General features: G+C 35.5%; 1 protein-coding gene across 1 annotated transcript in view; it reads left to right on the top strand.

The window, feature by feature from the left end:
• The window catches only part of ARMC2 (armadillo repeat containing 2), a 69,865-nt gene that overhangs the window by 9,337 nt on the left and 33,338 nt on the right, over positions 1 to 27,190 (top strand). The window contains exons 7-12 of the mRNA XM_021553773.3: positions 10,588 to 10,658; positions 14,342 to 14,434; positions 18,005 to 18,183; positions 19,459 to 19,561; positions 22,104 to 22,324; positions 26,593 to 26,738. Of these exons, the coding sequence (XP_021409448.2) occupies positions 10,588 to 10,658; positions 14,342 to 14,434; positions 18,005 to 18,183; positions 19,459 to 19,561; positions 22,104 to 22,324; positions 26,593 to 26,738 (813 nt within the window). The remainder of the gene's footprint in view (positions 1 to 10,587; positions 10,659 to 14,341; positions 14,435 to 18,004; positions 18,184 to 19,458; positions 19,562 to 22,103; positions 22,325 to 26,592; positions 26,739 to 27,190) is intronic.

The following is a 27,190-nucleotide window of genomic DNA, read 5'->3' as shown; positions in this document are numbered from 1 at the left end:
GTGAGCTGTGGATGATTTCTTGAGTCACAGCTGATTTTTGCCAGTGCTTAGAAAGTGAAGCTTCCTGACACCATTTAGGTGCTCATATGGCTTAGAGCACCACATATATCTGCAGTGCTGCAAGATGCACAGGAAAAATACAAAATGCTTTCCCTTTAGCCACAGACAAAGGTCTCTCATTTTGTATCAGCCCAAGCGGTTCATCCCATCACATGATGGGATAGGTGTGGATAATCTCAGCTGCTCTCATATATTCTAACTCCTTGCTAAAACCAAAGAGCACATTGCTTCAGTGTTTGTGTATGATACTACACAAGTCAGGCAGATCACCTTGTTCTCTGTGCTTTTGTGAGTTCAGAGATGTCATTCTTCATCTGACAAGGCAGTTGAAAGGTACCACAAACCTAGCCTTCCGTATGGTTTGCTGAGTTTGGTCTCCATGATAGTTGTATATAAAAGGCTCCAGAACCATAGAGGGCCTGTTGCAGTGAGAGATTTGGCATTCTTTCTCAGTAGAGCATGTTTACTAGATGATTGATGATTGTAAGCTTAGATTACATCTGGTTCTGTATCATAAATACTTGAGGCATCTTGTGTAGGGTTACAAGATGTTTTCTATTTAAAGTACATTGCATTCAGGAGTAATAGGATGAAAGCTTAAAGGAATGTCAAACCTTTTATTCCCTAGTGTTGTGTCATTCTCTATATGAAGCAGGTGTCAACCTCAGTTCTGTGTCACAGTGACTTAAAATCCTTGCAGGAATTAAGCAAGAGGATTGTAGAAATAGTACACTTCATACAGGGAAAGGCGTGTGGGACTCCCCTTTCCCTACAATTCCTATACATGTACTGAAATAACTTCCCTAGTAAAACCATTTTTCTGCTAACGAGGGAACAGCAGAGCATGGCAAAATAGCATGGCAGATTCCTGACTTTAGTGCTATTATATTTATTTTAAAGAGAACAGAACGGAGGTATTCTAGTCCAGCAAGAGACTTGATCACTTTCTATCTCACATTCTTTTGTTGTCCCAAAGACTGAAGAAAGGAATGAACAGTGCTCATGAAATCACACCTGCCTTATAAAGGTACTGGGGGAAAAAAAGAAAAGGACCTTTTGAGGGGAAAAGTAATTTGCCATTTTGTTTGCAATTCTGTTTTGCAAATGACAATCTAGATGTAACAGAATAGGTATATTAATTGCATCAGATTGAATTTATTGGCATGTTGCCTCAGGAAAGCTAGAAACAAGTTCTGGTAATCATAAGGAAGCTCAGTTGTTTTTACATCTTCCTCTAACCATTGTGCCTTGCCATCTATTATGATTGCTATAGAAGTGAAACTTCTAAAATGTTTTCTGCATTCATATATTTCAAGAGAAGTGTCAACAGTGATGGCAGATTTGCTGATGAAGAGCAACAGTTTCCTGGGTGTGAAAGAATGACGACTTTTTTTTTTCCTACTCCAATATTCTGAAAGCTTAGATGTCATTCCAGGACTTCTTAAAAGCAGAGGTACCTTGAGTGAGGAAGAGTTTGGAGGCAAACAGTTCATTTCCAAGTGGCCTGTTCTTTTTTTAATAAGTGAGTTTTATAAAGTGCTACAAAAAGATCAGAAGGTACTGTAAAGAAGATATACTGTGTCTTGTTTTCTCACCATTGCTGTCTTTATTAAATGCCTGTTTTACAGTATCCTTGAAATATATTCATCTTCCATGAGAGTAGTTTTCTTGTGCTTTTTTAGAGTTTTGGAATATTTAAATAGGAAATGATAAAAGCAAAGGTTTAAATGATAAAATGAATCATATATTCATAGAATAGAGTGGATTGGAGGGGAACACTGGAAATTACTTCTCTCTGGTTGCTTAAACTACCTTCACATCTGTGCTCAGAATACATATTCTTTTTCTCTTCAAAGAAAAGGATTCCCATGGATGAGAGAGATTTTTTTTTTCCTGAGTGGAACACCCATTCTTTTTTGTTCTGGATGATTTTTTGAAATGAGTGACGTGGTGTGGCTGTTGGTTTGAAGTATGGTGTAGCTGACTCCAGACTTTTTTCAGAATTTTTATCTTTTTTCTTTGTTTTTAAATTATGTATATTGACAACTTTTGGAATTCTCATAAACACAGGGAAACAGGAAATTAACCTGCTCCCAACTAATCTTTATCTATTTCTGCCTCAGTTCCACTGGCTATTTGGACCACTGATTTCAGAAAGAAACAATTGAGTGGTGGGAAATCCTTCACAGGTGGAGCTTTCTACAGTGTTTTCTAGATCGTGACACCTACCCTTTCAAGAAAGTACCTGGTTTGGTATAGGGTTAAGGGACACTGAGAGAACATCAGGAAAGAAGAATTATTTTTTTCAGAACTTATTATATCTAAAGAAAAGTGTATGAGGTAACTGTTACCTCTGGTCTCTGAGCTCACAAAAGAGACAATGGAGTTTAGGCTTATTTTTACTGTGTACTCTAAACAGTCTTTCCCCACTCTAGCACTTAGTTTCAGGCCAGTGCCATTGGTCTCCAAATCTGGGAGATCTAGGTCTCGAGAGTCCTTAATACCAATTGAATTGCAATTCTGGAATGGGCAAGTGTGCCATGCAAAGGATAGAGAAGGAATGTCAGTTCAGTCTAGGTAGACCTGTAGTAACAATGGATTTAAATTTATTTTCTGTTTAGAAATGCAATGTTTATTCAATATTCAAGTTAGGAAGATGATGAGGATGTGTTTTTCAGAGTCAAATATATTTAGGCTAGTGATTTAGATATTTTTTGTGGTTAGAATTAGACTTTCGGTTGTCTGGTTGCCTAAAGATACTCTGTCACAAATAGATACTGTTAATATTTTCAATATTAAACAGAATATGCAAAGACTGTGAAGAATAAAAAGGATAAGGATAGAGGTTTATCATCAACCTTGATTATTCTTTTAAGTCATATTGTTTAACTTGTACATGAGGTTCTCCATCAATAGCCTGTATAAATAAGAAATGCTGTGTTTTTTTATTGCTGGGGTTGTCATACGAAATGAGTGAGCTATTCCCAAGACTGTGTTTACAGAATTGTTATTTACTCATCTTTAGGATGACTCAGAGACTTGGTCTATTTGTCAATATATTTTTACAAATTACATTGTCTTTCTACTAGTTATATTTTCTCATATCAGTGGTATCAGTTATACACATGATTATAGTTTTCACTCCCTTTGTTTTTTTCTCTTCTTATGATGTTCCTTATCCCCTACAGTTCCTGAAATAATTTCAGGACATCTATATTACCAGTTTTTAAATTATTTTCATGCTTTTCAGAAGTTTTGTGGTTGAGAAATAAAACTAACTCAAATTGTGTGTAATTGGCTTAATACTTCATTTTATATCTCTTTTAGCTGTCTGCCAGTAATTTCGTCTCCATTGTTTTTTTGAAAAGGAAAATAGTCTTTAAAAATTGAGCTATTATACTGTTTTTTTTTTTTCCTTTGAGGCTTATTTTCAGATTGTGTTTATCTGTCTTGTTTGTTCTTCAGATGACATCACAAAATGGAAGTTTCTGTGATAGCTGAGCAAAATTGGGACAGATTCTCTTAAGTGGCTCAGTGAAGGTCAATTCTTTGTCTAAGAGGATAGGGTGCTTTTCAAGTGCTAAGTTATGGGTCAGGAAGAAGTCAGTTGGTTTGTAATAAAAAACATATTCCCTACTATTCAAATAATGAAAGACAATACCAGAAACTAATTCTGATGTCCTCCTGGCAACATAAAATATCTGGATAGTATAATGAAATTGGAATAAAGGGATTAATGAGAAATGCAAATGTTAATTGGTATGTGGAAAAATTAATTTCTGTGAGAGTAAATGACAAAACTAAGTACTAATTTTTCTCATTTTGCCAAAAGCTAAAAACACTTTCTACTAGTTGCTTTGGCAAAAACACTTGAATGTTGCTTATATTTCTTTTCAAAGTCTACAGGGCAATGTCTTGTTGTTAACATCAGTAATTTTGGTTTAGAGTTAGAACTCTTGTTTCTTGGTCACTAAACACAGTGGAATAATCATTGGAGCAGGGGATTGTGTTCTGAAGCAGTGGCTCCTAAAAGCATTGCGTAAATGAGCCTGCTCTGAGAAGATTCATTGCAGTTTCTTGCACTTGTTGCAGCTCTGCATCTGACTCCTCCCCTTCTTTGCCTTGGGGCCCTTCCACCTTTTTGTCCCTGCTGCTGACTCAGGGTTTGCTCCAATGTCCTTAGTGCCCTAATTCCCTGGATCACCATTAGCTCCTTTAACTTTCTTTTTGAGACAAAGCTGCTGAGTTTGTCTGTGCCCTGATAAACTTGGTCTAGAGCCCTAAGTATCTTTGCACAGTGCTCCACAGTGCTCCTGCCAAGAGATCAGACGGGCTGTTCATGAGACCACAGTTCTGAACAATATTTTAAAAAGTGCTAACTGGCAATCAACAATCCATTGGCTGATACACCAGAGGGTGCTGAACCAGAGGAGGCTCAGCAGGCTGTAGAAATGGTTTGACAGGAATGTGATGCAGTTTAATAAAGCCAAGTGCAAAGTCCTGCATCTGGCTGGGCAGGAGCAACCGTGGGCCCTCCCTGGGGAGCGATATATATATATATATTCACACTGGGAGCAATCCAACTGGGAGGCAGCTTTGCAGAAAAAGACCTGGAGGTCCTGGTGTACACCAAATTCATAGAACAGGATAGGAGAGACCTCTGAAGATCATCTGGTCCATCTCTTTGTGGAAAAGAGAGTGAATGAGATTATCTAGTACCCTGTTCAATTGTGTCTTGAAAAACTCTGTTACACCTGAGCTGCTCCAGGCTCCCCAGTGCAATGGAGATATTGAAATTACTGGAGGGAATCCAGCTACTAAAATGTGAAGGAATCCTTTGTATGAGGAAAGGCTGAGAGATCTGGAACTGTTTATGGTGGAGAAGAGAAGGCTTGGCAGGGGTTCTTTTCAACATGATTCAGTACCTGGAGGGAGGGTGCATTGTGACACCATCACTGATTTTGTGACAAGAGCTCTTTCTTCTCCCCCATGGCAAGCACTCAAAACAGGCAAAACTACTTACCTGTGATGGTTCTTTTAAAGGATTTATTGGTTGTATATACTTCCACAACACCTCCTTGCAGCTTTTCCCTTTGTAGTCCATATAGAATTGTGAATCTTGGGTTGAAAGAACAAGAACGCTCAACTGCGTAAATAGCCAAATAATCCTTATCAACATAAGGCATGCCATCCTGGACAATGCTAGCAATAAAAATAAACCCAGATTACAGTGTAGATGTGTAGTCACACTCTGAATATACAGGTGAGTAAAATCTCAAATAACATTCTTTCTAAATGGCCTGTCTGTTTAAGGATTATCCACAATCAAGGTAACTGAGCTCTGATCTAGTCTGGAAGAACACCTTTGTGCCTAGTAGTCATTTTGATACATCTGGCTTGCCTGAACAGGCCCCCAAGACCTACTTAGCATTGCTTGAAATTTGTTCTTCCTAATACTTAGTGAAATGTCTTGATTTTTGGGTGTACATATAAATTGGTCTGGCTTTCCAATGCATACAACGTATGTTGGTAAAGTAAGATGTTCAGTGCTTGTATTTATGTGTCAACAGTCTGCATCTACTGCAGTGCCTACACTTCTTTTAGAGCTTTGTGAAAAGTTAGAAATTGCTCTCCTAGACTTCTGCAAACCTGAAAACATTGATATATCAAGGATCCAAAATAAAATTTGTAAAAATTTCAGTAACATTTTTGGGTTTTAAGTAAACTAGAAAAAGGAGTTTTGTTGGAGCTGAAGAGGATGTAATGAAGGAAAATATACTGGGGAGAAACTGAATGACTATGAGGGGAAAATGGAAGAAAAAATTTTGGTTACCTTATCAAAATAAAGACCAAATATAAAAGGGCTCTAAGGTTAAACAATTTAAACTATCTGGAGCTTAGATTTCCTTCTGAGGAACTAACTTAAAGATAAGAATGGTGGTTCTATAGATATAGGAAGGGCTCTGCAGTTACAGATGTGTAGAAATCGTGTGGTCATAATTAGAGTTCTTTGGCTTAATAAAAAGGGCATGTTTAAAAATGGAAAAGAAATCTGTTTCCAGACATCAGATTGTGTCTACAGTCTAGGGCTTCCTTACAGCATTTACTCGGGGCATACTATGCACAGTCTGTGTGTTGGTAGCTCTCTGCCTTTTTAAGAATCTGTTCAGGTCCTGGTTTACTTGGGATAGTCCCAGTTCTTGTCTGCTTTAGGAGAGGGTTCATAGATCCAATTTATGTGGGTACAAAGAAGAGGCTCATAACATCTGGATGAGCAAAGTTGTGTAAGACTTTGGAACTTGCAGAAGGAGATACTGTGGGGCTTATGATGTTTTCTGTCCCCACTGCCCTCATCTTTTTCTCATTCCCCTTTATTCCTTCTCTTCTCTTTGAAGAGTAACCTGTATCTTCTTTGTTCTTTATTACACTATCTCAGTTGCTGTGCTTCTCTGTTCTTCTCCCACTTTGTTGTCTAGTTTGGATTCCCAAAGCTGTAAGGATATGTAAGATTTTACAGGATCCTTACTGTGAGGAGAGGGTAATGTTAAGAGGGAATGCCTTGAAGCTGGACAATTCAGAAAAGATGGTCACATTCACTTTTTGTTCTAGTTGAGCTTTGCTACCTCACTGACCACAGATGCTTGATAGATAAAATTCTGAAGAGAAGAATTAACTTGTTAGTATTAGGCCATATGTCCCTCTTAACTGGTAACTAAATAATCGGGCACCAGCCATACGCCTCTACCAATAATTAATAAAAATTAAACAAAGGAGTAAGTCTCTGGCTTGGTGGCTATCTGCAGTGTCTTAGGTTATAGCAATACAATGAAACTATTTTTAATTGTCTCCCTCTTTTTAATACACTCGAGGTAGTGTCTGGGAATGTCCCTGCTTATCAGTGCCCTGTGCTCAGGCATTTGTTAAGGAAAATATCACCTTTCCTGGGACAAAACTGTAGCAGGGGTGATGCTAAGGGTCTAAATCTGCGGGACAGTGTGAGACAAAGTTCAGGCCCCTTGCCAGGTGCTGTTTGGCAGGCAGGGAGGTAGCCAGATTCTCAGATGTTTAAGGTGCGGTATGAGGAAGGAGCCCAAGCATTGTTCCTTCATTGGGATCTTTCACATTTGTAATTCTAACCTTGCTGCTGTTTGCAGCTTCTTTGGAGATTACTATTTCAATTCTTTGCCTCTGGGATATAGTTCAGAGAAATGTCGTTTGCCCTGGAATACCATGGAAGGGTGAGAGTTTACTGTTACTTTTTTACAGGTTTACTATTAACAAGAGGCTCATGGCAAGAACAAGCAGATAAATGTCTAAACATGCAGAATTTCTTAATAAATGCAGCTTTCACTTAATTATCCATTCTTTCACCAGGGAAAATACAGAACAGGTATTGGGTCTGGCTGAGAGAGAGTTCATTTTCCCTGGAGCAGCCCTCACAATGCCTGTGCTTTGCATTGTAGGGTATTGTTGATAACACACCAGCAGCTGGCTACTGCTGAGCAGCACTCCACAGCATCAGTGCTGTCTCTCCAACTTCAGCCTGTCACCAGTGGGCTCAGGGTAGGCAAGGTGTTTTGAGGGGACATAACCAGGACAGCTGGTCCTGGTAAGACAGCTGGTGCTGTCTCCTCAGCAGTGAAAATTAGGACAAAGGAAGTGAGGGGGCATTTGTTATTATGAGATTTGTCCTCCAGAGCAATCACTGAATACTCAAGCCCTACTTCCTTGGAAGTGGCTGGACGTTGCCTGCTGAGCATAAGTCTTTTGTTTTTCTTCGCTTCTGCAAGTGGCCTTTGCTTTTGTTTTATTAAACTGTTTCTGTCTTGGCCCACGGGATTTTTTCCATCTTGTTTCTATCCTCGGTCCTGCTGAAAAGAGTGAAAAGAGTGGTGTGATTGGGCACCTGACATCTGTCCAAGGTCAACCCACCACACCACACTACTCCAGGACTGGCTCACTTTCCTTTTGGAAGTCCTCACACTCTATATTCAAGAAAGCAGTGCTCTTCATTGAGGCTACTATGGTTTCTTTCATATGAGAAGGACAAAAATTACCCAGTTGCCAAGTTCTTTTTCTTCTGTAAATCATTAGAGCCTCTGTCAGTTGATTTCTTGATGAGGCCCTTATCAGATGATCAGATTTCTGCCAATTGACTTTGTTTCCAAGGCAACTACTCTCTTGACAAGCCAGTTCCTTTCAATAGTAGGTGACATACTTTTTATAATAGGTTGATTATATTTTAACTGCATTGTTCTTAATAAGATACTTCTATTTAAATTTCAATCCCAAATGAAAATGTAAAGATAACAAACCAAAAGTCTGTGTAACTAAAATGAAGTTGGCAGAGTGGTAAAGATACATGAACAGATTTTATAATCTCTCACAGAATTTCTAAATTGTACATGTTCCCTAATGATAAGCCTGCCCATGAACCATTCCCATTTATATAGGTATTCAGTGTATTCATTTTCTGAAAATAATGGAAGTTTGGGTGACTTACGAGGATGTTTCCCAGAAGCATAGATGGTTGTACTACTAGTATTCACAGAACAATTTTTTTTCCTACTAATTTAAGTCTCTAAACTGGTTTATACTGGTGTTTTTTAAACAACAGATTCCAACCCAACTTCTTTTCATGCACAATTGACATGATCTTGCTCTGCATCTCACACACATTGTGTTTCTCTCTGGTAAGTTAACTCATCCTTTGCTTCAGTGGCTTTTTATATTAATCTGCTTTTGCTTCCCACAAAACTCATAGGATTGTCTTTGAGTTTCTTGGATTCATCCTGGATTTACATTTTCAGGGAAGAGGCACAGATAGGATATAGTTACAAAACTCTTTCTCTGAAGAGAGCAAATTCAAACATCCATATACATATAGGCATGTAGTATCATCATGCCTACACGCAATTCTGAAGGTACTGAATTCTGAATATAGCTATGTTTAGTATAAGGTGACTGAAGTTGTTCTCTTGCTTATTCAGTGTCCCTTCAAGTTCTAGTCTTGATTTCAGAGATGGCTGAAGCTTGCAGAAACATTTCTGAAACTTAAAATTTGTAAGACAAGGCATTCACAGAAATTTTTGTTTCTACAATACACTGAACTGTCTGTAGTGTGTGCTCTAAACCCCTTCTTTCTTAGAGATGTCAGACAATTTTAGAGGGGCAAGCACTTGTCTTTTTTATTTTATACAGTATTGCCTCCCCAGAGGAGTAGCCTTTTCTGTATGTGAGCTGAAATAATTTCACGGTAGTTTGTGTAAGCATTCGGATTTTGGAGCACTTAAATCCTCATACTGTAAAAATAAAGCATTATTCACTGTTAGCCATAATGAAGCAACTGATCCTCTATAATGTGATTGCTTGGGAAATTTCTCACTGATAACAGTGACCTATCCAGTCCCTTTTGCAAGGAACTGATCTTGCAGGAGCTCTGTCTTTTATTCTGTCTCCATCTGTTGATAGTTGATAGGATGACTTACATCTTCTGTCTGGACTGACAGACAGGATTTAGGCACCAATCCAGCAAACTATTTAAACAACAGTTTAGTTTTAAGTCTTAGAGTAACTAAATTACCTGGTTAAAAAAAATTGAAATAACATTGCTAACAGGTTTCAATAATTTTTAGAATGGAGTTCAGGAGATTAGGTTGTATTGGTACATTAACTTTAAATGGAATAAGATATGTTAAATTAAACATACACTGAGAATAGAAAACATAGATTAAGACTTTCCTCTTTAGTACAGGAGAAAAGATTCCAGTTTGATAGCAGAGTCTACATTGTGTGTAGCCAGGCAAACAGAATAAATAAATAAATAAATTTATTATAGAGGTATGTATGTATTAGTTTCCTCTGTCCAAAGACTGATCATAAAATCAGCAGGAATTATAGCATTACTTTGTAAAACAGTAGAAATGGCAACATACCTGTTTCTTGTACTAACAGAACTAGGGACCACTGCAGTTAGCAATAATTCACTGGCAGACACAGAAATTCTAATATATACTTTAAAGGTTACTCAGGTGTTTGTTTCTTTGAAAGGTCTACTCATTAAATGTTATAAAAGTGTTCATCCTGTCAGAAAAAAAATACTGTCCTTGTGAATGGATGAACTTAGAGTTTTAAGCTATTTGAGTTTTATATTAATTTAATAATGCTGATGGGTAAAATAGAAGTTGCCTCTTTCTGAATTTAATTTGGTTAATCTTTCATTTTATTGAGCAAGCAGAAATGCTTCGTTTTTGTGTTCCATAATGGTGACCTCTTGTGGTGTGAATATGCTAGACCTCTTGTGGTGTGAATATGCTAGTATTTCTGAAGGAGCTTTCTCTAATACATAGGGGAGGAGGTTGTTTTTACATGTAACTTTTAATGAACGGCTAACTTACTAACTTAGTAAAATAATATAATCTTTTCTAATTAGTTATTAATATGCACAACTCAATGCCTGTGAAAGAACAAGCATTTTGAGCACAGTTTTCTGATAATGCTTTTGTGTTTTCATATTGTATCTTTTAGTGACCAGATGGAAGATCCTGGTAAAAAGTCATCACAGCTGAGGTCTTCAGGCCCGAAGAGAAGAATAACAGGTACAAGGGATTTCAATCTCCATTCAAAAAATGTAAAATGCAGTCAAATAGAAATAATCTAATTCTTGTGATTTTTCAGTATTGTTCTTTATTTTTTTTGGTGTTCTAGATATATTGTGTTTGCTTGCTCTTCTTAGTGAAGAGAAACACTATTCAAGAGATCTTCACTCTAAATACCTGTTGGTATTTTCTATCTTGCTTTTCCCATATCTAGGCTTAAGAATTTGCCAGTCCATTAATACCTTATTTGCCCATCACTTTTTGTAATCTGCCACAGTTGCAGAGAAACTAATAAAATTATGCCAGTATGTGTTATCTGAAGAAACAGATTTTGGATTGCTCTTTAGGGATGCATTTGCTAATTTTACATAACAGATTTTAATAATATTTCCTCATAGCTAGCACATTTCATACATCACAAGTGCATATTTGAGAGTCTTGTATGGTAATCTGAAGTTGCTATTGTGCTATTATTTTTCTTTATTACTATTTTTCTAGAACTGAGGAATTCTGTTATTCCAGATTGTTCTGGAAAAGGCTGTACTGTACTCTGCTCTCATTTCCTTATGAGGAGCAGAGAGTATTTACCATATCATGAGAGTTAGTACACTTATAAGCCTTTTAATTTGTTTGTGCTATTTTATTTATGTTACTGAAAATATAAAGTGTGTTTTTAGGATTGTCTTTTTTTATGTCTAGTTTTCTTAACATTTTAGCATCCTTAGTTTGTGCATGCTTCATCTTCTATCCCACAATAAAGAGTGGGATAGCACTAGGAATTCTCCATAATTTCTTCTTTACAATGGTATTATGGGTGAAGTGTTCATTTACAAATTATTTTTATTTTCTGATATGAATTGTGTTTATGCTTTGACATTTTAGAGGGGAGGTAAACTGTTTTAATATTGATCTATTTGTGGCCACTCATTATTCAGTGAAAAGGCTAAACATTATAAGTCAGGCAGTACTCAGCTTTTGAAAGCTCAGTGTTGCTAAGGCTCTTGTATTTACATGCTAAAAACAGCAACCAATAAATGTAGACTGATTAGTGATTTTTTTTTTTTACCACAATGCAAAGCAGCGGTTAAGACCTATGAAAAACTGAGACAACCAACTTGAACTTGCTGCATTCTTTTGCTTGAGTATTTTTTCTGTTGAATTGTGGTTTGCTCTATTAGAAAGTTCTAGACAGCTTCTGCAATATTTTAAATATAGCTTGTACCCTAACTTCATCAGCAGTTTAAAAAATCTCCCAGGACTGAGACACGTACAATTTAGTAATGTTGCTTTACTTTATAGTCATGTACTGTCTAGTCCTTCTTACTGCTAGGATTAATATTGTTCAGTAAAAGCTGATTATCTTCTTTTTTATTTAGGTATAAGAGCTACTTTTAAAAAAAATTATGCCATTATGACTTTCAGTTTGCTGTATTCTTCTGATGAATATGAGACATGTGAAGCAGAGTAGTACAAAAAAGCATCTGTTCTTTTCATTCTGAACTGAAAATTAAATGGATTTGGTAATTTTTTTTTTTAAGTGAGAAGTTTGGCTCTATCTGCAAATGCATGCCTGAAGTTTCTATTTCTTGCCTAATGAAGTTAAGTATCTGTGGAGTTAAAAAGCCAGCCCCATCTTTCAGTTTAAGAGAGGTAGCTACAGGTAGAAAATAAAAGAAATAATTGAGTCAATATGTGGGTTTTGTGGCAGGAAGGAAGAGTGCACGCTATTGTAGTGTTCTCATTTCAGCTGTACTTTCACATTATCCAGAGCAGAATTTTCACTTCATTACAAACACTGCATAGTGTTTTATTAATTAGACTACTCATCAATTTAAATGAGATTGTCAGCTCATTTGATCTAGAAAATAAAAATGCTATGCAAAATAATAAGACTAATAATATTTGCTAATAACATGTACTTACATATAATATATATGTAACAAGTATAGTGTATTACTTATCAAACAGCAGGATTTTTATAATCATGTGAAATAGGTATATTTGATAGATTAAACGTGTGTAAGATGTAGGTAGACAGTTAATATTGACCAAAAAAAGAGTCTGGATTATTTGCTAAAGAGCAAGCTTCTAAAATAGGAAGTTTTTAATTGTTTTACTGTTCCAAGTAATGCCTGTAGACAGTCACTGTTTTAAGGTCTGAGATACTGTTCTTGTGATGCACCTCTTATTATTAGTGTTCTCAGGTAGTATAGTAGTTTGTGTGTTCTTTCATATTTCTTTCTTGTTAGGAATTTACACTGCCCTTTAAATGCAAGAGCTAGTAATGAACAACAGGAGATATTTTCAGACAAATCCATCACTTAAAGAAATTTGTATAATCCAGTCTTAATGGCTTTCTTAACATTATTTAGTAGAGTTGTATGACTTTTATTTCTCTATTAAAAAAAAAATCAAAGCAGAAACAACAAACCAGACCCTGTCTTTATAACAACTTTGCTTGCCTACAAGATAAAGAGCTTAACCCAGTCTTGAACTCCAAATACATGCCTATATGCACCTTGTAAGCAACTGCTAGATCCTTTACATCTTGAGTTTCACAGAAACTCTGGCTCTCCATCTGTAGTGGCCCAATGGTCAAGGCCAGAATTTTGTCACTTCACAAAATACTAGGTGGAGGTGTAAAGGATGTTCAGCAAGTCAGGATAATTTGCAGTGATACTGCATCCATATGAAAACGAATCTTGATTTCCATTTTTTAATAAATTGTGTTTTCACCCTCTTCCTTGTCCAATCTGAAAACAGATCCATGCTCCCAGTCTTGTTTCCAGAAAAATTCTAGTCCACTGGTTTTTAGTTCCACCAATTTTTGACATGATGTCTGTGATACATTTTTTTTAATTTTATTTTTGAAGCCAAGTATAAAAAAAGCTTAAATAATTTTTAAAACTCTCTTTGTGAAGTAGGCAAGGTTTCTGATAGTGAAGAGTAGTTTTCTTTGAGTCACAAGGATATTTGGCTGAGAGTGGCCAAGAACAGTGGGACTTGGTTTCCTTCAAGATTTCTGACATGTTTTTTGGAGGCAAAATATCTTTCACCTATCTATAGTTTACTAATAATTTCACAGATTGTTGTGTGACAAACTGCTGAATGCAATGAAGAATAGGAAAACCCACACATTTTATAAAAGTTTAGTCATGAAGTTCGCAAAACTAATTGCATGAAGTAGTTAGAATTGCTAACAGGATGTAATAACTAACAGGACTTTTAACCTGTCAGTTAATCGAGCTTAGTGTTATATCATGCATATGTACTAGATAAAATTCTACAATCCTAGAGGACTGTCTATAGTATGCATTTTTTAAGCAAATAATAAGCTGTCATGTGAACACAGAGCTGAGAAATAGCAGGACACTTTGATGTTTAAGTAGTCATTATCTTCCAATTCAGTGATCAGATGAAACATTAATGTCAGCGAACAAAAGCTTTACAGTACAGCTTTACTTATCAAACCACTTATCCATCTAGTTTTGTTTAAAATGTTTGTTTTTGAGAACATGTAAATAAAAGAAAATCTTTAATTCATAGAATAACCCAGAATATAGCAAAACGTGACGTTTTTAGAGTTTTTTCTGACTAATGAATGAAGTATTTGTAGCTATTTATTATTGTAGAAATTGAAACCTTCACTGAATGTGTGCTTTTGTTTTGAATGTATTTTGAAGGTTTAAAGGATGAAACAAGGATAAGTGAATGGGAAGAGGAAGATTTCTTTTGGCATACAAGGATTCTACCAATTCTTCGTGAACTGGAAAAAAGTGGGTAATGCTGCTCTGAAAGAGTGTATTTTCTGTACTGTTTCTTGCAGGAAATGTGATACTCATTTTTGTTTACAACAAAATAATAACAGTAATTGGGGTATGTGGTCTTTTATGCTTTCATATATGTGGGAACTCAAAATGTCTCTCAGACATTTTTAGAGGTTCCAGGCCTTGGTCAGAAGCATTCTAGACCCTGGCAGACAGCTGAAAAACAACTGTGATTTTGAGTTTGAGCCATGGAATGAATTACCAACTTTGGAGGTGGAACAAGCAATCACAAAAGGTTAGATAGTATAGTAAAAGTAGTTACAAAGTAGAGGGGAAATTTTTTTAGTACTGTACAGGGGGGTTTTAGCACATGTACAGGGGGGTTTTAGCACATGTACAGGGGGGTTTTCACTTTGTACATGGGGGTCAGAAGTTCTAAGATGGAGGAAAGTGGGCTGAACCCATCCTTCTTCCTTCTTCTTCCTTACCTCCATGTTCTTGGTGATGTTGGCACTCACAGATTGGTTTAGAGTAGAAAAACACTTGGCAACGTAGGTAGTAGGTATTGGGGAATAATTGTAAACATGTTATACGTAATATATCTTATAAAAGATAGCAGCAACCCTGGGCGGGGGGAGAGACGAAGAAGACAGCAGATAGAGAGGATGTCAGGGTGTGTGTGTGCCTCTACCCAGGCCACTGATCAAATAGCCGCAGTCCAAGAACATAATCTGTTAGATAACTAGCAATAAACTGCCTTGAGACCGAACAGCTAAGCCTGCAGAGTTTTTCTTTGGAAGCATGGGTTGGAGGAGGAATTTCACCACCACATGTGGCCCCAAAACAAGTCTGGGGTTCCCACACATATATTCAGTGACTTCACAGTGTAAAACTGGCGTGGACAGTCTAGGTAGCCCTGCTTGAGCACAGCGGTTTTACCAGATGACTTTCAGAGGTCATTTTTCAACCTTACCTATTCTGTGACCCTGTAAAAAACCCCGAAACTGCTTTAGAGAAGATCTTCTCTTGTCTGATTAAATTACCTTATTTTAGACAACATAGCTCTGCCAGGTTAGCAGTCAGTGTTGAGCTAATAATTTTAAGAATAAATTACTGCACAGATTCACCACTACTTTAACCATAGACTGTATTGAAGGTCTCAATCCATTTAAAAAAAACTAAGGAAATCTAAATGTAAATTTCTATTTGTGATTAAAGTGTAGATGTGCCAGAAAAGTATGTAATGACTCAGAATACTGAAGCAAAAATTAGTAAATTAAGTATAGCATGAAGGTTAAACTCTGGAATGCATTTTTCATTGAATAAGTTGTTCAGTTGCCTTCTGTAGATACTGTGTTTATCTGAATGGTAGGAATATAGAAAGTAGATTTGTTTTTACAAGTAGTTCTGTTTTGCAGGATCTTTAATAGTGTTTGTAATAGCATGGTACAGATAAGAATTTTTTTTGCATAGTTTTGCATATGTTCATGAGTATGAAACACCTGTACAGTACTAAGTGATTCCCAATATGTGTAATTGTTTAAAAAAGACAGGATTCTCATTCCCACATCTGTCACTGATGTATAGAAAAAAGTGATCGGGAAATTTAAAAACAGCTGTGTAACTTCACATTTTCCTTGCTTAATGCCAAGAGTGTCAAATATCAGCCGCTGAGTTACAGTTTTGCATGGTGAAATGGTCTTTATTTGTAAGCAAAATAAAATTTAGAGGTAAAATCTAATAATGTCTTTCCCTTGTCATGAATGTAGCTAAGGAAAATCAGTTTTCATGCCCCTTTTCCTCAGTCTTCACTTGATTTGGTTAGTGTACTGGGGTTTTCCTAGCTTTTATAAAAATCTGATTATAGCTTAGTTTTTCTAATAATAGATGACATTTTCTAATGATACTTTCTAACCATTGATTGAATGTAGTACTACGTATTCCTTTAGATCTGAGTTTTGCTACTTCTTGAATATTAACACAAATTGTAACTGAATTGCATCATTGCCTCCTGCAACTGTGTGATAAATTGCTTTATTTAGACTATTTACTGCATAATTCTTAAGAATATTAGAATTCCATACTTGAAATGCTTTGAGTGGGTCTGTTGGTAATTTAATGTTTTTTAATTTCATGTGCAGTACCTTTCAGCTAATTCCCTCCATGTGAACTTTGGTCATGTTTAGTTTTTCATATATTAATAGAGAAGGCTTTTTCTTCACCTTCCTCATACAAAAATATTTGCAGAAGCCTTTCCATGCAAAAAAAAAATCTGAAGTTAACCTGGAATTTACTTAATTCTTCTGAATATGATGTGCTTGAGTTGTTTATAATATGAAAAAAAAAAACCAACCCTAAAGTCTCTTTTTCTAGAGGAACAAATAAGTTGTTTTGTTGCATTCCAATGCTCAGGAGGTTAAGCTTTAAAATGCCCCATGGGATGAGTGATTAATAATTTTTGTTGTTAATTTTGATGAAATGGAGTGTAAGACCTTTCAGTTTTGGTTCCTTGCCACCCCTGTTTCACAGCTTACTGAAGCAGAGCATTTAGAATCATGCTAAATTTTGTTAAATTTTCTGTCATGATGGGAATAGAAATGGAATAGTTATTGCTGTTCATTGAGTGTGATGATTACAAATTGAGAACTTCCAGCTTCTTCTTCTTCTCAGTCTCAGAGATTGGTCGTTGAATCTGCTTGCAGGTTTGGGGCCTCAGACATATTTTTTGTTATAATTTCCTGTCCAAATATATTTAATCACAAGTGCTTTGCCTCCTTGAATATGACTTTATTAGCTGTGAAGTACACCCTGAGTAAATGCAGAGTTTATACTGCCCATTCATGGGGATTTATGTGGAGGATGTGTCACCTAATGGACAAAAGCAAATGTAAGAAAATCTTTAAAAAATCTCACTTTTCAATTTAAAAAATAGACAAGACTTTTCCTTTGCTCTGTAAAGTAAAAATGTACATGATTCCATTGTGTTGAGATACAGTTTTTGTAATTCTGTTTTATTTTTGTGTATTTTAAGCAGAGTCTCAGGGACTTGGGTTAGGAAGTAGATGACGTTTTTGTCAGCTGGACAAGATTCCACTAATATGTCTTGCACCTCTACATTGAAGCGTTGTAGCAAGTTTCTACATTAACTTTTTTTTTAATCCCAGCAAGGTTTGATATATAAATTTATGTATATAGGGAGAAAAATGCTCATTAACTATCCCTTTTTCACATCTAATGTTTTGGTGGAGTGCTTTGAAGAATGTTTTCAGAGACACAGTTTAGTAGTAGACACTTGGTCAATCTGATTATTGAGCATCAAAGGTGAGTTTCATTTTAGCTGTAGGTATTATTTTGGCTCAATGACTTCTTGGTTTGAGTCTCCTTTTTTGCCAAAGCAGAATAAAATTATTTCTGGGGATCACCTTATCATGTGAAGACATTTATTTGGTGTCTTATTTTTGTTGTTGTGCTACCTGTTCTTTATTTTGTTTTTCTGTGTCTTCATGTATTGAGATGTTCTGGATAAAGTGACATTGATAATTATTTTTTATTTTTCTCTCCTCTCCTACACCCTCCAAGGAGAAAACAATATAGAACACCTTTGTCTAACTTGTACCAAGCTGCATCAAGCATTGGGTGAGGGAAATATGCTTGGAAAAAGGTTTAAAAGAAGAAACATCCTTCTGAAGACATTATATAAACTTGTAGACATTGATTCAGATCCACTTTCCCTGAAGCTGGCAAAGATTATTCTGGCTGTAAGTGTTTTGAAATGCTCTTTGGTAGACAGTGAAGCTCAAAATCATGAATTACAGCTTGCATTTAATTTTTTATTTCATACTTGTAAACTGTGTCTAAACAAACCCTTTCCTAAGTGCAGTTTACTACCACAGGGATACTAGTCTGCCATCCATCTAGATCAGCACGTTTGGCTTATTTTCTGCAGAGAAGTTACATCTTGGGCAGGAAGGAGGGGCACAAAATAGAATAGTTGGTGTATGGTGACAGGAATATTGTATAGGCATGGACAAGAGACAGTGTCCTAAACTGGGATACACATGCAAGTATTTAAAAAACCCAATGATTATAAAATGTACACATGGAACTGAAGCTTAGTTTTTGAATAATACCTTGATCTTGTTCTGAAAATACCAAAATGAAGGGTTTTGGTTTTGTTTTTTTTTTTTTTGAAGGTGAGTGAATGTAAATAATCGTTTTCTTTAATATTTCTGGTTAAAACTCTCAGTTAAATTTTATGCTTTAGAACTTCTGTGTTCATGTTCTACAAAGCATGTATGTACAGTCATTGGTGAAAGGATACCCACTAAAATTGTGTTTTAGGAATCCGAGTAATTTGTGTGTGTTGCAGGAGACATGTTCTCCTATAAGGTAGTGTAAGTTATTTTGTTGAGAGGGTACAGTTACATACTCAGATACCACAGAGATGTTAAGTGGTGCTTATTAAAAAGAAAGGTTCCTTTACAGACATTTTTCTGTGTAATTTTTCAAAAAGCATGAACCTAGAAGAAATTGCCCTTGAAATGCAGAGGAAAGGAAGAGAGATGTCATTGTATTTTACCACCTTTATTTTCCTTTAACAATCTCTCATCAAAAGATTGTGAGAATAAATTTCCTTATGATATGTACTGTTGTACTGGAGGTCTTTGTGGTAAGGCCATAGATGCCAAACCACTGATTTCCATACAGAATTTCCTTCTAAGAGAATTGGAGAAAGTCCTGCAAGTTATTGGTATACTACTTGTTTATATTAATACATTAAAAGTTAAAACCAGTTATTTTAAAGCCAGCACAGTTTGCTAAATAGAGTTTTAAATACCTGAATTTCAGGTTATTTCAATTTCCTTTAATTTTTCATACATAGTTTGTTTTAATGTGTTGTTAGGATTTCAGCTGTAATTTTAATAGTTCTGTGAGAATACAAGTTGCCATGGTGTCTGAACTTGTAGAATGTTATGGTGCATTTTTGTATGCAGATTTTAGTTGTGATTTTATGTCTTTTAATTTCTTTGCAGATGAAAGTAGATGGAAAAAATCTTCTTAGTGTTTGCAAGCTAATATTTAAAATTTGTAGGAATGAAAAAAATTATTTCATAATTCAAAACGATACATTATTGGGTATGTATTCTTTCTTGTCTGTATGTTAAATGTTGAAATTCAACAGTTAAAGTTGTTCATCTCTGAAAAAAAATATTTTCAGAGTTAACTTAGTCACAGACTAAAAATTGCCTGCCTAGGTCAAACTAATGGTTGGTCTAGTCCAGTGGTCACTGTCTAAGTAACGATGGGGATGGGGAATGCTGTTTAGAGGGAGCACAGGAGCCTGTGTGTTTTCTGTGATGTGTCCCCAGCACTACTCCAGCATCCAGAACTGTTCTGTTCTATTAGGGACATTGCATGGTGTATCTCCTTACCTGATCCCTTTTTAGTCGCTGTTTATACATCTTTTGTTAATTCATTGGCCTTTTTGGATTTTCTGATTCTGTCTCCCTCTATGATGTCACAGAACAATTTCCAGAAATCCTCTGTGTGCTGTTTTAAATCTATATATTTTTCTTTAATATAAAATAATAATAAATAAAATAAAATAATATATATTTTTATAAAAATAATTGTCTTTATCCTCCTGTTTGTAGTTTTGCAGGATTTGTAAGAGTTTGTACAGTCAACTTACCTTTCACCTTCAGTATTTTGTAAAAGACAGTCTTAAATGTCTGTCTTCTCATTTTCAAGACTGAGGCATCTCAGCCTCTTAGTTCTTTGAACAGATATTGTGTCATTCACTTGTTTTATAAGTCCTTCTCTGTACCTTCTCAAACTCAAGTGGATCCTTCTTGAGATTTATGATAGAACAAAACTATCTGTAGAATTCAAGCTCTGCACCAAATTTTGTAGAAATGAAATAATGCTGACTGTGGTGTTGGCCATCATCAGGGAAAATCTTGAAAATAGTCATTGTTTTTTTAATATTTTTATAGCTGCTGCTGCACATTGAGCCAATGGTTTTGCAGAACTGTCAGCAATGGCTCTAAATCTTTTGTGTTTGTAAGAGTGTTTGTATCATGAATACTGCCCACCCCTTGTAAATATGAGAAATATGAAGAAAATTAAAGTGTGCAAATGATACTCAGTATTGATTGAAAGTAATTCCTTTCATTAAAACTTTAGTATGTTTTATTAATGTAGGCCTTGTTCTTGCAAGCAGTTATTGCATGTGAATTAGTTAAGGCATATGTGTATTAGTTAAGGCAATATACACAAATATATGTGTATATTTGCTTGAATAGTTGAGAGTATTCCTGGTCTTAAAGTTTAGTACACAATTGTCAGAAATGAAGACACACCTTTCAGGTGGTAAGGAAAGGACTCACAGGAAACAGAACAGCTGGGTTAACTCTGGATGCTGAAAAGTAGTTTTGTAGAGATCAGCATCATACACAGCATTTGAGCAAGTCACATTTTGCTCTCACATTTCCATCCTTATTCACTTTTCTTTCACTTGCTCTTCTTTCCCTGTATTTTAAAAAGTAGTGAAGGAAACAGCATTGCTAGGTGTCGTTTTATTTGTTTATTCACTCTTTGTCTGTTGACACTAATAAATACTTATACTTCCACCTTGTCCTGGAAGAAGACATGGCCCTGGCCTATTATCACATCTGCCCAGATCCCTTTTGCTGTCACTGGGTTATAGATTCAATTTCTTTTTCTTCTTCTGTCCCTCTGAACTATTTATGTGCAGTGCAGCAGCTCCAGTAGAAGAAATAAGTTAATCCTTCATCCCAGAACAGACAACTGTTCAAGACCCTGTTTGATATTGTGCAGAGCAGGAACCTGTGAAACTGAGGTCTCACATTGCCACAACCCAAGTGATTTAATTGGTGAGGGCAGGATTTTGGACAAGAGCCTAGAGTGTGTACTTCATTCATATACATATATGTGTGGAGAAACTTGCAGCTTCAGTTGAGACAGAAAAAAATTTTTAAATCTCTTCAGTTTAATGATGTAGGAAAATGTTTTTCTTCAACTGGAACTGAGTGGAACATAGGAAGCAGAAATAAATATCACTTTGACTCAGTTACTAGAAGTTTAAAAGTATAATGTTGGTTAGGATTACTTATTTATTTAAGATACCCCACTAAATTCAGAATGTCTCAATTTGACTGCAAAAGATACCTTGGCCATGTGTTAACTGTAAATGTTAACATTTCAGATGTCTGACAGTGGTTGCCTACATAAAAAGTAAATCTAAAAAGACTATGAACAGATTTCAAATGTGAGAGTTGAATTTGGCCCCTGTGCCTCTTAGTGATCCATTTGAGATGCCTTAAGACACTGGATTTTTAAGGAAGTAATGGGAAGTACACAAAATTCGAGGCACACACAATCACTTTTGCAAATCTTGACTGAGGATTTCAATGATTCCTGCTATGTGTTTTCAGCTTACACTGGCTCTTGAAGTCTAGGAGAACAAAAGTCAGGCTCATTCTCTTATTCATCAATAATTGTTTCTTGGTTTCAGTCCAAATATCCAATTTTTCTAGACCACTTATTAGAAATGTAAGAGTTCAATCTGAGGGTGTTTTCCAATTGTTAATCTCTTTAATGAGTATCAAATATAAATTTTAATATTAGGCTTTCTGAATAATGATTTTCCTTTTAGATTATTTGTTGCAGGTTCTGGGGAATGAAGATATACAAACAAACCATGAAGCTCTTGTCTATTGCATGGCAGCTATAAAAGTCATGTCCGAAAAGGAAGTACTTCGTTTTAAAATGGTCAGCAAAGGAGCAGTTGAAATGTTTCTGGAATTAATGAAGCAGATTAATAACATAAAAGAACATGACACATATTTTTCCAAGTTGGGCCACTTATTAGTCCAGGTTAGCATTTACTTTTATTTCTAAAAGTATGTACTTCAAGGGCAAATTAAAAATTTAATTAGAGGAGATAAGCTAACCCTGTGTGCTACTGACAGAGTTGTACCTATATTTCAATAGATTTATTTTTAAGAAATTGAATTGTTCAGGACCTAATATAATTATTATAATAATATATTAATTATTAATTATATTAATATAATAATATATTATTATAATATAATATAATTAGCACAGATATTTGTGTATAGTCAATTTTAAAGGCTTTAGAAATTCTGAAGTTAATAGAAATATTTTTATACCTAATAAATCGGTTTCTCATTACTACTTTATTGTGCTGACTATTCTGGATAAAAATGTGTTCTCTATCTAAGTTCTTGAAACTGAAATAATAAATACAAACTGGTTTTGCAATACTCTAGGAGATTACAAAAAGCTTTTTTATTACAAGAAAAACAGCTTTTTATTACAAGAATAATATATTTTTTAAATGTATAGGGGAATACAGCTGTGTCTCTTTGACAAAGTGTTTTTGAAGGAAAACACTTTGTAAGGAATGTAAGGCAAAAGTAGCTGCAAAAGCAAACACTTTTTGAATCTTTTGAAGGCAGTAGGCTCAAAACTGTTTTCACATACAAACCACCTTGATAAGTGGTGGCTCTCAAAATTAATCCTTGTCCCTAAAACATTTTAAACCCATGTATTTTAGAAACACTGTGGGGTGGCTATTGTGTTTACCAAGGATTTGCCAGGTAGATTCCTGGCATTTGTTTGGAAGTTACTGATGTAATGTTTAGCAAATGGTTGAACTGTAAACTTTCAGGTACTTCATAGGAAAATACATTGTACAATTTTCTGAGGTAGCATTTGCACTAGATTTGTCAGCTAATTATGCCACATTTCTTTAATTCTCTACTAATTTATAAGCACAGGATTTTATACTTCTTGACATTATATGAGAAAACAGATAGCCTGCATCATCACATTACTATTGGTGATTTTTGTCTGATCTTTTTAGTCTTAGTAATAAAACTAATGAATCAAATTATTTCCAGGATTTTGGCTGTCTGCCTGATATTCCTCACAACTTTGCAGGAATGTTTTTCTTCCATTATTTGCCTGAGGATAAATTTACATTTTTTTTAATCAAAGGTTTTGTTTGCAAATGTCTAAAAGGAAAATGTTGTATTTTATGCTTTCTTTAAAAATCCCTCATATCTCTGCTTTTTTTCAGTACAAATAGAAGTATAGCAAAACTGCTTTGTACTGTTTGAATAGACTGGCTGTTTCTAAGAAGTGCTTGAGTGTTTTGTGGAGAAGTCAGTACTGACAGCTGTCTCTTACTGAGATTGCTCTTTCACTTGTTTGTGTTCTCTTCTGTAATAGTACAGATACTTCGGTTTTGTTCCTCTTGTGAGAAAAAATAGTGATTCCTACTTCTGTGGAATGCCTGTGTGACTTTCTCATATTGGTTCCTTCAACAAATCCATGTGCACTACTTCCTTCATGTGAGTTAATTGATCAGTCATCATAAACAGATGAACGAGGAGTTCTGTTTAAGGGAAGGTTGAAGAAAGTTTCTTCTGTGATCAATGTCTTCAGAATAAAGTTTTTGTAACATGCTGCATCTTGTAGCAAAAGATCAAATAGCCAGTGATGTACAGAAATCTTCAGTATTAGAAAGCAAATTATATTGGAGGAGAAAAACACTTTAAATAGTCCGTGGTCTCTGAAGGAAGCACTGGTATCTCTTAGCCTTGGTAACTGAGGTATCCCATTTAACTGGGACCAACTCTTCATTCTTTAACTGTATAATTGCACAATCACCAGATGGCAGTGTTATACATAATCTTGCTAGATCCTTTTTGTGTGAATAGAATCCCTATCTGATTTCTTCATTCTTCCACAATGTTTTGGTTTTTTTTTAAGAAATCATATAATACAAGAATAAAATTGTTTGTAATTTTTTTTTTTCCCTTAACAGAGGACATGAAATCAGGGTCAACTTTGATTAATTTTATGTTGCTTAACCTAACAGTCTGTTAATATTTATACAAAATACAGTAATGCTTACTCAAAAACCAAAATTTTTGAAGAGTCACTGTCAAGACTTAATAAGTACTCCTTGTTCCTTAATTCAAAAGCACTTAAATGTCTTCTCCTTTAAAAATAGCATTTGTCAGCAGTTAAATTTTCTGTTTGGGTGAATTTGATCTTTCCTATGGCAACATAAGGATTATGCTAAAGACAATTGTTACACGTTTCTCTCTGAAACATAGGGTCTGCTTGAAGCAATCACAATATCTCTAGAATTCAGCTGCTAGCTTCTATTACTTTTCAAACTGTACTCTTCAAGTTTCAGTTGCACATTAACTGTGTTTTGTGGATATATACTTCTGTGAACTGGTGAATGCTGTTTTCCTGCACATTTAAGTGTATGTTATTTTGCATTGCTTTTCCTTTCCAACCTGTCTTTGTCTGAGGATGTCTTTTGATAGAATTTACTACTTGAGGATTTTGAACCATCTAACTGTATCAAGCATCAAAAAATTTTACTCTCTTTTAGACACCTATGTACCATCATCTATTGATATATTTTTTTCCATTATCCAACATGTAAGTCTCTTTGCTGCAGTGAAAGCTCTTGTCTGGGTTTGAACACTTTTAATATGTGGCTTATCCTTCATTTCCTTTATTGTGTGTATTGAAACTTATCTAGAATTCAACAAATATCATCCTAGGCCGACTGTGAACATCTTGTATGTAAGCACTGAATGGGGTCGCCTGTCTCTATTCCATGTGACAGGAATTTTTCTACCAAAACTTTCAAAAAGCAAAGTATTTTATCAGAATATATTTATTAAAATGTATCTCCACTACTGTGTTTATTTTTGAAGCATCATGACTTGAGAAGGAATGTTCATCTGAATTTTTTTTTTGCAGTTGTTGCAGATGTCTTCTTAAAATGAGCGATATGAAGCAATTAGTTTCTGTAGGTTCAGATTCTCGGTATTATGAATATAGTATAAATTGCATTTTTAGTGCTGAAGTTAAATCCATTCACATATCATATTATCACATATTTTTTTCGCTCTATGCTTTGTTTTTCCATTTTGTCATGTTGCATCTCCTGTTGCTCCATTACAGAGCATCATGGTAGTTGCGGAAGACTTGCACTCTGTCAAATTTGTTGAAGTAGGACAGCAAATTTGAAACCTGATGGATAATGGACAGAATATGCATAGAGTCCTATGTGCAAAAGCTGAAACACAGCATCTTAACCTGCTCTTTGTCAAGAGTTTTCCTTTAAAATTAGCAATTACATATCACTGGATAAGCAGTCCAATTTAGTGATAAAATGCTTAATTTCCAGTTTTTTGTGATAAGAAACGATAGTTTTTGTGCCTTATCAAACTACATTCAAAACCAAATTGAAGTTAATAACTTCTCTCTGAATAAGAAAACTTTGAAGAATTCCCATATTCACATAAGATTGAATGACTCCACATTCATTTTATAGTAAGTTCTGGATTAGATCAAAATTAAGTTAAATGTCATTGCCTGTCTGACCTTGTCATTTGAATACTCTTGCCTTGGAAGAGAACCAGAATAATTCAAAATATGCAATAGGTGATGCATTTTGTACATCTACCAGTGTTAGATTATGCTTTTAGCTCCTTGAAATAGAACAGTATCATGTGAAAATACTTTGGTTTCTTCAACTAGACTTGAGCACTTAAGCTTTTCATTTTTATATTGTTCATACAGTGGATTTCTTTTATCATGATTAACTTTAAATTTTGTAATTAGAATAAATCTGACTGTGTTTTAAAATCAATTCATTTTAGTTTGCAGTTTAAAGTTATCATCAAAAATATTTTTAAGATTTAAACATAAATTTGCAATACTAAGATTTATTGAAGAATTATGCAAAAAATTACTTTAACCATCCACAACATTTCACCTAATTCCAGTTGGTACATGGCTGTATACATGCAAGATTTTAAAGCATATGTAAGAACGTGTGCTCCACATAGAAGGAGTTTACATTCAGGCAAAGACCAGTGTCAGTGTTACATCTTCAGTTATCCCAAACACACCATCTTGCTGCCTGCACGTTTCCTGTTATTTATTGGTTTATGCATGCCTGCAGCATGTTACCGGGGCATGCTTTAGGTGCTAGAAATGAGAGCGGAGCTTTGCCGAGTTGTCCGAGCAGCGCTGTGCCGTGAGCAGCCGTGGTTAACGTGTGTTCAACGCTCCGTGTGCAGCTGGCAGCCGCTCTGCGGATCCTGGCTACCTGCGCCCTGTCGCGGCGCCGGCTCAGCCCCGGCCGTGCCATCCCCGAGCTCTGCGTGGCGCTGGAGCGGCGCAGCAGCGACAAGGACGTGTGCCTCTGGATTGTCAGCGTCCTCAGGTACGTGCGAACGCGCTCTGTCCGCCGGCAGGTCCCTCTCCCTTGAAGGAGGCAGGACCAAGCGCTAAGATGGCAAGATTTACACGGAACTCTTTTTTAAAAAGCGCTGCGTAGCTTTTGACATTCTATGTTGTGTCTCTGTACAGACTTGGATTCATCATCCCCATGAAAAATATCTTGTTGTATGGTGTCGTTCTTTGAGCCCACCGATTCTGATAGAGTTTTTTAAAGTACACTTTCTTATATTTTAAAGCTGCATAAATTATTATGTATTTATTAAGCCTGGTTTAAGCCATGTTTGAAAAAAAATTAATGAGAGAAATTACACGACGAGCTGTGTATTGTGAAATAAAATACACAAGAGGGAAAATGTGACCAGTGTTCATTGTTTTGAGGTATTACAGAGTGTTTGAGGAGATTAATCCCTGGGATCAGGGCTTGAGTGTGCAGAT

Source organism: Lonchura striata, chromosome 3 (assembly GCF_046129695.1).
Source record: "Lonchura striata isolate bLonStr1 chromosome 3, bLonStr1.mat, whole genome shotgun sequence".
NCBI classification, from domain to species: Eukaryota; Metazoa; Chordata; class Aves; order Passeriformes; family Estrildidae; genus Lonchura; species Lonchura striata.
This window is presented reverse-complemented; position numbering and strand designations above follow the sequence as displayed.